Raw genomic sequence first — 14,898 nt, forward strand, 5'->3', positions numbered from 1 at the left:
AAAATAATAATAAAGTGCAATACATTATCCAGTATAATAGTATTTAGGTTATGATGTCAATTATTAAATAGGTACTTATTTTAACTAGATAAATTATTTTAAATGAAAATAATAAAATAAATTGCATGCAAGAGTAATTATTATAACAACTGATATTATGGCTACACGACATTTGTGACCACATCAACTTCCCATCCAATTCCTGAAAATGTTTTTAATATATCAATACATTACAATATTAAATAGCTAGGTACATTAACTATTATTTATATACAATAGGTATACTTTTCAACAATTTAATATTTTTTTTAATACATATAGAAATTAATTAGGTATGACAATAGATATAACAAGTATAATAGCTTTATTTTTTTTCAATTTTATATCACTGAAATTAGAAAAACCTACGTCTTTATGTGTCAAACATGCAATGTTTTTATAGCTTTAAATTATTTTTGAAATATTAATGGAGAATGGTATAGAATATAGATATGCATAATTTGGGTGTTTCAACATTAAATGCAGATGTAATAAATGTTTAACAATTAGTATTCGAATAACAATATACTATATAGGTCTTTGTTTTGGTTTTTTTAATATAAAAATTAAAAAATGTACCTATATTATTAATGTTATCACTGGAAAATACTTTAAACGATACCATTTAAGCTACTTAGAGCAGTTATCGCTGATGTTTTATTTTATTTGTATTCCTTATTTTTATTTGTCTAAATTTAATATGTATTCTCTTACAAATAAATGTGTATATACATTGTACTTAATAGTATAAACTGTATAATGGGCAACTCACGTAGTAAGTTGTCCGCTTTATAATATTTTATTCAATAAAGTTGTTTATATATTTATTTAAAATACCTTTATCCATATATATATAATATATATGTATACAAGACTCTATTGAGTGACTGATTCATAACAACGCGGAGCTGAGCCTATTAGAGCTATCGATTTGAAATTTCAAAGGTAGATTAATATTATAATTTCACCGTGCTAAGAAAGGATTTTGCAAAATTATGATTTTAAAGGGTTAAAATCGGAAAAACCGAATGAAATAAAACCCAAAATGAGTGGAACAGTCATAATTTTAAGAGTTGCCATTTTTTTACGGGCAAGAAAGTGCACGGGATTAGCTAGTATATTTATATATAATTCTTGAGTGTATTCTATTAATGTTCGGGCTGATGGGCTCATTTTCTTTAGAAATATGTTTGTAACATTTCTAATAAGGGTTTTACAGAAAGAAAATTTGGAAGTTTCCCGGAAGAGGTGCTCAAACAAAGATTTGTAGATTTATGATGAAAATCTAAAAATTTTATTTGTTTATAAATGGTTGCCATTGATTACATCTTACAGATTATAATATTAATAATTTAATACCTAGTAGAAATTAGTACTTTTTGTATATGAATGGTTTCCATTGGTTACTCTGGGAAATTAGGTAAAAGCATGAATCAAATTGTAGCGTTTATAGCCTCAATAAATAAATAAATTATATCTTAAAACAAAAATATAAGAGTGGAATGTATGTTTGTAGCTTATATCCTACCACTTTACCGATTTTGTGAAAATTTCAAATTGTTCAGGAAAGCTTACGAGAGTAATTTAAACCATGTTCAATTTATACCATCGGTGAATTGTCCATTTCAGTCGAATTAGTTCACAAGAGATGCACAGACACAAATTTTCCCGTGAAATGAGATACGCTCATATCAAGATAGGTATTGATAATTTATTCACTGCCGAAGTCGAGTTATACAGCTAACGATAGATGTCCAAAGTTAAAAACTATTGGACCGTTTTCAATAAAAGTTACGTATATCAATAGTTTCCTAGAGATTTGATGGGTGTTTATACTTTATAGCTTATTTTTTCAATCCCTATAGGTAATCCATATAATTATAAATGGTAGCTCACACATGACATTTTTTTAAGCTCACGAAAAAAGAATATTTTTGTTGTTTATTTATATGGATATCACTGGTTAGTGGCTACATATTATCATTGATTATAAATACTAGTATTTATAATCAATAATATTATATTACTATTAAAAATTAGTAGAAATATGATGTTAAAAAAAACATATCTTTGACATGGGTAACGCTGGGCGGGAAAGATAGGTATAGCTATAACTAACCTATAGTATAATATTTAAATTCCCATATGTCAGAAATTTGGATGTTTAAACTTTTAAAGCACTATAGTTTGTATTTAATAAAGTATCACATATTATAATATATTGTATGGACTATCACAACAATGTACATATCTATATTGAACTATTTTATAACGTACTAAAATGTAAAATATTATTATAGAATTATTATTGAACTACATATTATTTAATATTTAATATGACTCACCGCATTCATTATTTCCAATTGCTACGTGGATGTATCCATCATTGCCAAAATTAGTTCCCCAAGAATTTTTCAAAATATAATATGGATTTTCACCAAGTTTGTACCCAACTATTTCTGCTGCATGATTTAACGAGGCCATACTATTATCACATTGGCTGAGTACACCACCAACATAAAACTGCCACGGCAATGCATTAAGGGCTACAGAAACTGGGCTTTTTGATAAATAGGATAACAATAAATCTTCACGATCCATCAAACTAAATCATTATACAACATGTACTTAACTGAGTCAGATTAATTGTATATATAATTATAATGGCTTACTTCAGTGTTAAAAATGATTTAATAACCATAAATAAATTGATCTTATTATATATTTTATTTACTTTTTATTATTACAAATTCTGAGTTGATAAAATACTTAATATAATATTTATATAATATTCACATTTGATCTTTATATATAGTTGGATAATTTTCTTCTTTGTACACGGTAATGTTATTTTCAACCCAACCATAAGAGCAAATATACAACACTTCCGCCAGTACATCCTTGGTTTATTCCTCCCGAACAATCTAACATCTTACATGATAAAATAGGTTTAGTTAAAATTTTTACGCGATTGAGACACAATAGTCAATAACATAGACTTATAGTTATATGTATAGCTATATAGTTGTATATTTATAAATTTATATGTTGTATCGTTTCGGTATGGAAATAAAATTAATAATTATGAGCTTATAGATTTTTTAAAACGAAAGTATTACTTAATAGACGTAATGCACTAAAAATGTTCGAAAGATGTAGGTATGTATAAATATGCAATTAAAATTACTAAATAATGTTCAGGTATATTATAGCTAAGATTATAGTAAAATTCTTAAATTTGTCGAATGTACCAAAATGTACAAAAATATGCAAAGTTAAGGCTTAATTAATAACTATACCTAATAATAATTGCATTCTTGTGTAACATAATTATTTAAAACTGCATGCTTATGTATTTACTATGTACCTCTTTATCTATATTATAATTTATAAGTTATAACAAATCTATTATACATTTTCATCGTAGCGAAATTATTTCTTTTGACCAAAACCAAAATCAATAACTGGACCGATACGGAAAACAGACATTATAAATTACCCACTTCTTGTACACTAAATGTTTGTAACAATCCTGTTTTGATGGCATAAAACAGATTCAATCAATTCTACCACACTAATTGCCCAACAAGCTCCACAATTTTTTTGATTTCGAACAGAAGTCACTACTCCTTTATCCCTCCTTTATAAAAAAAATAAAGTTACATCAATATTACTAATTTTTCAAAACAAATATTGCTTAACCGATACTAAATATTAGGTACCTAAGAAGTAAGTACTAGTGTACTGACCATAGGTACTACTATTTTTTTTGTTAACATTTTTAAGACTAGATCTAAATACAATAATATGATATTATTATAATTATATAATTACCATTATAATTTCATGACAAATTGTAATTAGATATAATTAATCAATGGCGTAGCTGATGGTGGGCGGGGGGGGGGGGGGGGGGAGAGGATCCAAGGTTTAGGACGGGTCTATTTTTATTTGTGTATATTATGTAAACGATAGTAGTAGTCAAAAAAATTATTCAATTTTTAAATTCAATAACTTTTCTGGTGGGAAATTGAATCTAATTGGTGCACACGAGACCAGAGATCAAAATTAAGGAGATTGAAATTCCTACTTGTACTCAAAAGCGTCGGGAGAAGCAAAGAAAAATTAAAGAAAAACGGAAATTTTTACACAAAATCAGTTTTTGACAAAATTGATTTTGTGTTTTGGTGTAACTCAAAAACGAATAACTCTAAAAGAAATGACAGTAGATACTCCAAATTTTAACCGAATATTTATCTTTATTAGTATTTTCTATACACCAGACAATTAAAATATTTCTCCTCTTTTTGAGCTATTTATAGCCTATAGGCATAAGACATTTTCGATTTTTATTAGTTTTTTTAATTATTTGCATTTAAAAATGTTTTACTTGGTCAAAAAAAATTGAAAATGTATAAAGACAAGTTACTTATTCTAAAACTTAACTAACCTAAAGATTTGGTGAAGGGGAGGTACCGACTAATAATAGTTTTTGAATTACAACAAAATAAGAAAATTGTTCTATGAGAATATGTTAATTTATGGGTGATTATCCAATGACCAACTTCAAACGCTTATACAAAATTAATTTGACTTTCCAGTTAACTTTTTAATACATTTTCAAATGTTAGATATAAATGGAAACATGTTTATGAATTAGGTCATAATTCTAACTTTACACGTTCATAAAAAGTTACTGTGGGCTTACGCTCAGCTTTTTCTTTAATTTCTACTAACACCAACGTATGAGGAGCTTTGTACTAAATTGTCAAGTTTTTTGACAAAGCGAAAAATATTTTATTGACAATAATTTTGAAAACACGAACAAAAATCAAAATGTTCTAATATAATTTTGAAAATGTTATGGTGTAGGTACTATACCGTATAGAAAATGCAATAACATGCAATAACATTTGGTAAAAGTTTCATGTATCTACATTTTTTATTTTTAGAATTTCATCAAAAACAAAGTGGTTTTGCGTAATAGATAATCTCTGTTTTTCCTTGATTTTTTCCTGATGCTTTTGAAGTTTTTAAACTACTGGAAATACTTCTCAAATGCACCATCTAGATTCACTTTACCAGAAAAGTTACTGAAGTTGAAAATCGGAGCATTTATTTATCATTACTTATCGTGTACACAGACACAAAAAACACACGCACACACATTATTGTGAAATACATACATTATTTGTTCCGCTCAGAATCTAAAATAATATGTTAACAATTTAAGTAATTATCGTTGTACGTGCTAAATTAAAACTGGTATTAAAAAAAAAAAAATAAATATCATGTATTTAATACATTGGACATTTTAATAGAATTTATTGTTATATTTATAACTTATAAAAATATCATATTTCTATTATAATAGGTACCAATCAATGCTTGATAAGGTTGCTGTTGTAATAGATCGCTTAGATCTCGTCATACTAAAAGTCCCTGTACGTGGTGTTCCTTAAAGTGACTGAATTAAGGTATATTTTAGTAAATTCTTCTGTTGACAAATCTGAGAATTCTGTGATTCCATAATTGGTACATCCATTACATTTCTGACTCAAAAGTTGAATAGTTTTTAACGATTTCTAAAATAATGATTGAAAATGAATAGGTTATTCAGTTATTGTATAAGTATGTTATATACAAGTATAAGACAGTTAATGAAAAATGTAGTTGTTTTAAAATACTATCTTGTAATTTGTAAATACAGACATACAGTCTCTTCTCTCTCATCCAAAATAATATATCATTAAGAGGACTACGCCACACTCGCATATGTTGTCTCCGTCTTACAAACGCGTAACATACCAAAATTTTACGCTCAGAAATTCACGTTTTATGCCGTAAGCTTAAAAATTAGAGTGAATTGACTTATTATATAACTCGGTGGTAGTAACATTATCTGTGTTTTGCTGGAAGTTTTTTTACGATAATTCAGTTTTTAAGTGAGTTATGAGCATTTTTTAGTTTACATTTATTATACTCGCATAACTCACTAAAAAACTGAATTATCGTAAAAAAACTTCCATCAAAACACAGATAATGTTCTTATCATCGAGTTTTATAATAAGTCAATTCACTCTAATTTTTTAGCTAATGGCATAAAACGTGAATTTCTGATCGTAAATTTGGTATGTTACGCGTTTGTAAGACTGAAACAACACATGCGGGTGTGTGGCGTCCTCTTAAACATAATATAGCCTTATAGGTATTTCAGTAGTTGTATTTCAGTAGTTGTATAATAATAAATCCTATAATATTTATAATATATAGACAAAGTTAAGGTCAACTAATACAGCTGTGATACTTACTACATGTACCTGCTTTTTTAAATAAAATTATTTTATTAATGTTAGTTTAAAGTGGTAGTTTTAGGTAGATATTAAAGTCGTATATGTTCCATTGTTTGTAAACTATAAGTAATACTTGTATGATGTATACATTACATATACTGTCTCACCTTAAAGTGTTCAAACCTTATATTATGTTCCGTCCCGTTCGTGTAACTCTTATTGTACATTTTAATGAATTTATTGAATTTATCTTGGTCTCGGTTTAACTGTGTGATTGACATAATAAAAAACAAAATTAATACTACACAACTGACTACAAGCGATGCTTTTAATATGTTTGCAACGACCATTATTTTAATTTATTTTTTCTGCATAATAATAGAGTAAAAAATAAATTTGAACACTTGTGAGTTATGAAATTGAAATCAATATGAATAACGAAATAGAAACGGGAAATATGTAGGACGTAGGTATATAGTAGATATATGGCTTCGTTAGGTGAATACAATTATATAAGACACCCGATAGGTATATGTAACTTTTGTATATTTGAACGCCATCATGTCGCCATCTATACAATTAATTAAATGTTAACTTAAAGAATAAAGTAGTATGTTAAATTATGATTGTATATTTATATAAGCCGATTTTCTTTTTAGTTTTTACTAGAAACGCTATTATCGCTTTTCAACAATTAATATATTATACTATTATTGTGGGTATAGGTATACAACTTATAATATTCTAATAATCTAATATATAAAAAAAGCGGGTAAGTGGATGTCGCTCTGCCGTACAGTAGATTACAAGTGGGTCAATGTTTAATGGATTGTATTAAGCTTGAATTCAATGATATAATATACTTGTATAAGAAAAACGATTCTGAACGGAGACGGTTTGTCAGTATGGATATTTTATATTGTTGTTATTTATTATAGCCTGTAAGTTGAATTAATATTTAATATTATAATATTATTTTTTTTTATTCATTTCTATGATGATAACTGATAAACAAAGCGTTAGAAATTAAAATCCCTTTTTTAGCGGTTTTTTGTGATTCGTCGGTGGTTTTTACTTTTTACCGTGGCATTAAATAACTATTGAGAACATCGAAAAATGACCTCTCTAAAATACCATCTTGATCCAATTTGCTAAAAGTTAAAGTACATTGTGTTGAAATCAAACTTCTGCTTCTGGTAGATATTAATTTTTATACAGGATAAAAAAAAAATTAATATTTAACACCATTCGTGGGTCTGGTTTGAAAGGTTCTAAATCGCATTTTTTTCAAAAGTCACTTTTTAACTAAAATGGTTTTAGAATGCAAAGGCACATGTTTTAAGCTAACGTTTATGATTATACGATCATTAATGACGATTTTTTTTAAAGTAAAAGGTTCTAAATCTCTAAAAATTAAATTATAAACACAATTTAATCAAATTGAAAACGCTCGGTTTATGGAACTTAACAATACGTTATAGTATGAAAAGGATCTAATTAAATTAATCACTACTAATAGTACCTAATAATATTACTACATTTATCCAAATTCAACATAATTTGACGATCGAGATACAGATTTCGATGTTTCATAATTATTACCTACATTATTTTGTGTTAGAAGATTGATAGCAATGAGAAAGCATTATTCTGAAAAGGATTCAGCCAACAATAATAAAAATAATATATCAGCCCCCCCCCCCCCCCCCCCCAAAGTTTCGCCAATGCAGTAGTTTCCTTGTATTGGACTCCTCTATGGACTCGAAAACTACCGGACCCCGCGGTTTTCTAAAAAAGTTTTATCAATAAATTCCATAAGACTCGGGGAGGGGTTTTAGCTTTGTTTTTCAACCCATTTATGATGATCCACACGTCATGAATTTTAATTCCGTTGACGAAAATCGAATTTTTGTTGTTTATATTTACTATTTAGTGTTGCCATTAGTTACAGATAATAGAATAATGATTACATTTCCACGGTAAAAATGTCTGAAATTAAGAATGTCCGCGGTGAAAACCAAGAATTTTCACGATAAAATTGTCCAAAATCAAAAAAATTAGAGTTTTGAAATAGAATAAAATAAGAAGACCCTGTAACATTATTTATCCTTGTCAAACACTGTAAAACCCCTTGTATCTATATTGTCTACTGTGAGTCGGCGAATACCTGTATTCTACATGTAGATAGTTATATCTAATTAGTAATTTGTCTAATATTGATATCCTGATACAGTTATTGCGATAAGATTATCGAGACTGTTTTATTACATTACAACCTACATAATTAACTTTTTCAGTTGAAACATTTAAATGTGCGTGTTACCTGTATTATTTTATTTCATTAAATAGATTGAAATTGCATACATTATTAAATTGAATACAAATAATAATAAATTTTGGTCAAATATATATATTGTATATGCATATACACCTATGCTAAGAACTTAAATTCGTTGTCATTATGACACTAATTTTCTAAATTAATCAATTGTAAAAAGGTCCGGAAAAAAATATCAGAAACCAAAATTTTAGGTTTGACAATAGTATTCAATAAAAGTGAAGTATTTGTTAATAATGATTGACGAAAATCGGAAACCTAATATTGAACTGATACATGTTTTGAGTAATATTGGTACAATGGTACGTATTCAGTGGCTTACTGTGGTGGTATACTGGACTGGCAATAATCTATTCTGTAAAAATAAATGAATGAGTGGTTAAATTTTTCCATTTAGAAATTTCTTATAACATAAAAGTCGTAAAACACGCAAAGCGCGGGAGAAAATAGTTTGCAAAACTTATCAGTCACTGTTTACACAATAATTTTCATTCAAAATTTGGTTGCACTGCAGAAATCGCGCGCATATTTGATAATATCAAATATCAATAAATAAAGACCATACACAGCTGTTTTGATAATGGCTACGAGTTTTAAAAATGTAATGATTTATTTTGTACTAACTACTGTTCATCTAATTTAAAAAATGGAACATCACAATTTTACTCAAAACTTTGACTCATAGAACGGAATTGTTCTACCAATGTATTTAAGTGTGATGTTTATAGTGAGTTAAAATACGATGTCTAATTTATTATTTGAATGCCTGTGTTAAAATTTGTTTTGTTATTATTTTATAGTTGCTGACATGGGATCGATTGCTTCGGTCCTCCAATGGCATTGCAGTTCTTGTTCGCTGATAAATCCCACAGATCGATTAACTTGTATTCGATGTAATGTACATAGAAGTTATGAGTGTAACAAAAAGTTTGAACAACTCAAAACACGGACCATTCATGGATGCCCGACCCCTTATGTCACCGATATTCTGTGCGCTGAGGCAGAAATTGCTGCAGGAGCTTTAAGACTTGATGATGCGTAAGAGAATTACCATGTTGTATAATTTAAAATTTATATTCTATTCAATTTTGCAGAGACCCAACTAATATTGACCATAGACCAAGTGTAGTTAAGCTTCAATTTAAGTCTGTTATTTTACAACGGCGTAAATCGTGGAATGGATTTGAGGATCATTTACAAGCGTCCATCAGGCCATCCAAAAGTTCAACACTACTTGCCACGGAAAATGATTCTTGGTTATGTAATACCTGTAGAATTAGAAACTCTTCAACTCAGCAATGTCAAAACTGTGATTCATTTAGAAGATCTAAAGGACGACAAAATGAAACTATCCCTATTACCATTAATATGCCAAACGGTAAGTGTGTAATAAACAATATCGTCAAATTTTGTTCCAATCAATAATAGTGTGTAATATAATATCATTTGTACTAGACTTTGAGAAAAAATCTACAAGCAATTGGACTTGTGAAAAATGTTCTTTTACTTTAAATCCATTTTGGTCAGACTCCTGTGAATCATGTGGCTGGAATGCTATAACAATGATGCGTGACTGTGTACGCTACACGCCTCCCAAGAAAAAATGGGCATGTAAACGTTGTACCCTACTTAATGATCCTAATACAACAGTTTGCAATGCTTGTGGTGGATCAAAAGCTAAAAGTCTTTGCCCTGATGACGGAACATTACGGGAATTTTGGACATGTGATAAGTGTACATTGAAAAATAGAATATCAGCACTAGTATGTAAAGCCTGTAAAACAGACAAACGTGCAAATAAAAAAAGACGGTCAGATAGTCAATGTCCAACTTGTACTTTTGATAATGAACCAAATGCTAAACGGTGTGCTATGTGTCACAAACACCTTGAACCAGAATATTATTCTTCTATATTAATATCGAATCATCCTAAAAAACAAAGTGAATTAATGGAAAATTTAAGACGAATTGAAGAGCAAGAAGCACGAGAAAAATGGAATGAAATAGTGCTGTTTTGTATCCAAGTAAGTAGTTATTTTTTTTTTGCTATATTCTAATCAAATATATTGTATACTAAATGATATTGCTTTTTAAAATTTTAAAATCAATTTTAAGCTGTAAAAAAAGTAATATTTTTTTTAAAACATTTAAAGTTAACATTTTGATAAAAGTTCATCAAATTCATAGAAATTTGCAAATTATTTAATTTTTAATTTTTACAGGTAAGAGTCGAAAATTTAAAACAAGGTTTCTCATAAGTAGTTCATACAGTAACCAAAAAAAAAAAAGACATACTGTATTAGTTAAAGTAAAATAGATTATTTTAATTGCAATAGCTTAATATCATAAAATATACTTAGTAATATAGGTTGACAGATGGTCTTCCCTCAGAATCGTTTTACGTATAGAATGATGTTATATCTTTGATTTAAAATTTAACACATCCATTATAGTGACCCATCTGACATCTAATCTAAAGTCTGTACCTAAAGTACCCACTTTCCCCCATTTTTATTATTAAATAACACAAATATTTTTAGTCTCTGTTAAGGTTAGTTAATGTTTTATAGTAGTTAGCAAATTAAACAGTTTAACAGCAGTTTATCCATATAGAATATAGATGTATTAAAAAATTATATTATATGCCTACTACATATTATAAGAAACTATATGATAACATAACATCAATAACATCAATTTAAATACATTATAAATTTATTTTTAATACTATAGAACAGTCAAGAATTTGTTGATGATTCATTTCCTCCAGCTGCAAAGTCTTTATATTATACAGAAAAACACGAAAGCTGCCGAGTAACACAATGGTTAAGACCCGAATCAATTATTTGTTCAGAATTAGATAAAGAATCATGCTGGACTGTATTTAGAAAACCAAAACCTTCAGATATAATTCAAGGTAAATAAAGAAAAATAAATTATTTTAAAGTATTATCTTTAAAATTATTTTTACTCTTTTTAAAAATTAAAAAATATATTACTTAATATGCTTGGAAATATTAGTAAAATAAACATTTTGTATTCTTATTACTTAATGTTAATCCTAAAATTTTATTAATTCAGGTGTTTTGGGTAATTGTTGGTTGTTGAGTGCTTTAACTGTCTTGGCAGAACGTGAAGACTTAGTTAGACATGTTATGGTTACCAAAGATTATTGTCAACAAGGTGCATACCAAGTTCGTCTTTGTAAAGATGGTAAATGGACCACAGTTCTTGTTGATGATTTATTACCATGCGACCACAGGGGAAATCTAGTGTATAGTCAGGTTTGTATATTTTGTCTTATTACTTTTCTGTGTTGAAATATTAATTAATTATTCAACAGGCAAAACGTAAGCAATTATGGGTTCCCTTAATAGAGAAAGCAATAGCTAAACTCCATGGTTGCTATGAAGCACTTGTTTCCGGTAGAGCAATTGAAGGACTTGCTACATTAACAGGCGCACCTTGTGAAAGTGTGCCATTGCAACCATCATCAGTTCCAACAGAAGATGAACTAGATCGTGATCTGATATGGGCGCAGTTATTAAGTTCACGCCTTGCTGGTTTTTTAATGGGAGCATCTTGTGGAGGCGGTAATATGAAAGTAGATGAAGACGCTTACCAAAATAAAGGACTAAGACCAAGACATGCCTATTCTGTATTGGATGTTCGAGATATTGATAGTCATCGATTGTTGAAGCTTAGAAATCCTTGGGGACACTTCTCGTGGAATGGTGATTGGTCTGATGATTCAGACATGTGGTCAGAGAAATTAAAAATAATGTTGATGCCAGATGGATGTTGTGAAGGAGTGTTTTGGATATCATATGATGATGTTTTAAAGTAATAATAAAAAATAATATAGTTGTTTTTTTTTTTTTTTTTTACTAAAATATGTTGATAATTTAGGTACTTTGATTGCATTGATATCTGTAAAGTAAGAAATAATATGTGGAATGAAGTAAGACTTAAAGGATATTTGCCACCGTTATCTTCAACTGATCATTTATCATGTGTTGTCCTCACTGTCTCAGAACCAACTGAAGCAGAATTTACACTTTTTCAAGAAGGACAAAGGCAAATTGATTTATTGATTTTTGTTTAAATCAAAAATATTAATTAATTTTTTCATGCATATTGTTTTTAGGAAATCGGAAAAGTGTAACAGAAGTCAACTCGATTTGTGTGTAGCAGTAATGAGAAGTAGAGAAGTAACATCTGAAAAACCTATTTGCATTGGTCGTCTTGTTGAACACAGCAAACGTCAAGTCCGTGGATTTGTTAGCTCACACAAGATGTTGGAACCTGATGTTTATGTTGTTGTTTGTTTGGCATTTAATCATTGGCATACAGGTTTGTTTTAATTTTCAATTGATTTTTCTATTAATTATATAGGTGCGCTAAAATATATACAGTGAAACCTCGATCGCTCAAATTTCTATAATTTGAATTTTTCTTAACTTGAAGGAATATCTTCGCCCCTGAATTTCAATAAGTATACACAATTTTATCTATAACTCTAATTTTTTTTTCGCCCTTAACAGATTCGACTAGATACGGTTTCACTGTATAAGATTCACCAAGTAAGCCAACTCTTGTATCCATTAATAATGCATACGCATTTCTGATTTTTGGAATTTTCAAGTATATTAGGTCCATAATATTTAGGCAGTGTCCTGTGGCATGTATTATAATGTATGAAATAATGAAAATAGTTCTTAATAATGATTTTACTTCAATTATAAAAAATACATAATATTTAGTCCAACAAATATTAATTATTTATAACCCTATTACTTTTCACCTCAAATTACATGGTGATGCAGGGTACTAAAATTGTGCCAGAGTTCTATTTTTTTACATTCTTATTATTGGCCGTAATAATACACATAAGACAACAAACATTATTTTATTATTATAGTCATGATGATAGGGTAAAATATGTGTGTGCCGCCTACTGTTAACTACGTGAGACGCCACTGGTCTAAAGCCTAAAATAAAAATTCCAAAAATCAGAAAGCCTCTTGGTGAATTACTTTGTATGATACACAAATAAAATAAACTTAGTTACAACTTGTACATTTTAAAACATATATGTGTCTATATTATATTTATAGATTTGGTAGATCCTTCAGTTTATCCTGAGTTTGTTTTGGCGATTCATAGTTCTAAACGATTATTAGTAGAACAAGTGTCACCACCATCCTTTGTTCTGGCTGACACAATTATTAACTTGACTTTAGCAAAAGGAAAAAGACATGAAGTAAGTCTTTCTAGTTTAATTAGATACTATTATTAACTATAATTTACTATAAATAATATTATAGGGCCGAGAAGGAATGACTGCTTACTATTTAACCAAAGGATGGGCTGGACTTGTTGTTGTAGTAGAAAATCGTCACGCAAATCGTTGGATACATGTGAAATGTGATTGTCAAGAAAGTTATAATGTTATGTCAACTAGAGGATTACTCAAAACTATTGACTCTGTTCCACCTTTGCATAGGTAATTAATAAGACCATATTAATTGTTTTCATTTAAAAATCATTTATACAACTTTTTTTAGACAAGTTATAATTGTATTGACTCAATTAGAAGGAAGTGGAGGGTTTTCAATTGCTCACAAATTGACTCATAGATTGGCAAATCAAGCTGGACTTCATGATTGGGGACCACCAGGATGTTCTCATTTGCCACAAATACAAAAATCTATTGAAGGACTACACTCTCCTAGACTGATTACTTAGTATTATAAGGCTAAAAGTACAGTTAATATAAATTTCTGTGATTTTCATTTTTTTTTTACTTTCTATAGTGTGAGTACAAATAATTAAATTAGGAAAACCAAAACTATTGTAAATAGGTTGCAAATAAAAAATTATATGATTTTGAAACTGTATGTATTCAACTTTGCATTTATTTAGTTCACCTATATTAGATTCTTAGAAACAAAAATTATTGATTTATAAATCTCATATTTTTTATTAATTTATAATTTATTTAGTTGTTTACAACACAATAATTTTCAAAAATTATAAAAATAATAAGAATTTATTAGATTTGCTTACCAAAAAAGCCTGATCATTTATTGTTCTCTGTGATTTATCCACAGATTATAGTTTTATATAATCTGTAATTTATCTTTGGTTTTGTGTATATGAAGCATAGCTGTGTTTATAGTTTATATGATAGCGTGAAAGCGGTTTGAAATCCATAGATACTTGCTT

The 14,898-nt window shown here is 28.4% G+C and overlaps 2 protein-coding genes across 2 annotated transcripts; one reads left to right on the forward strand and one right to left on the reverse strand.

Annotated features, from left to right (window-relative positions):
- Window positions 1–62: 62 nt before the first annotated feature.
- On the reverse strand, window positions 63–6,769 carry LOC132941373 (cathepsin O-like). The gene is given in 10 exon segments (XM_061009406.1): window positions 63–202; window positions 2,385–2,644; window positions 2,712–2,768; window positions 2,833–2,897; window positions 2,899–2,970; window positions 3,543–3,587; window positions 3,589–3,679; window positions 5,418–5,494; window positions 5,496–5,624; window positions 6,500–6,769. Coding segments are annotated over 10 exon segments (1,020 nt in total). The 5' UTR covers window positions 6,683–6,769; the 3' UTR covers window positions 63–161.
- A 2,488-nt stretch (window positions 6,770–9,257) lies between these two features.
- Window positions 9,258–14,570, forward strand: LOC132941674 (calpain-D). The gene is made up of 12 exons (XM_061009817.1): window positions 9,258–9,397; window positions 9,471–9,708; window positions 9,765–10,048; window positions 10,126–10,694; window positions 11,404–11,587; window positions 11,752–11,954; window positions 12,014–12,513; window positions 12,580–12,747; window positions 12,818–13,023; window positions 13,788–13,933; window positions 13,998–14,176; window positions 14,238–14,570. Exons 2-12 carry the CDS (start codon window positions 9,479–9,481, stop codon window positions 14,416–14,418), a joined length of 2,850 nt encoding a protein of 949 aa, XP_060865800.1. The 5' UTR covers window positions 9,258–9,397; window positions 9,471–9,478; the 3' UTR covers window positions 14,419–14,570.
- The last annotated feature ends 328 nt before the right edge of the window (window positions 14,571–14,898 follow it).

The sequence above is a fragment of the Metopolophium dirhodum genome, chromosome 3, assembly GCF_019925205.1.
Source record: "Metopolophium dirhodum isolate CAU chromosome 3, ASM1992520v1, whole genome shotgun sequence".
Classification (NCBI taxonomy): Eukaryota; Metazoa; Arthropoda; class Insecta; order Hemiptera; family Aphididae; genus Metopolophium; species Metopolophium dirhodum.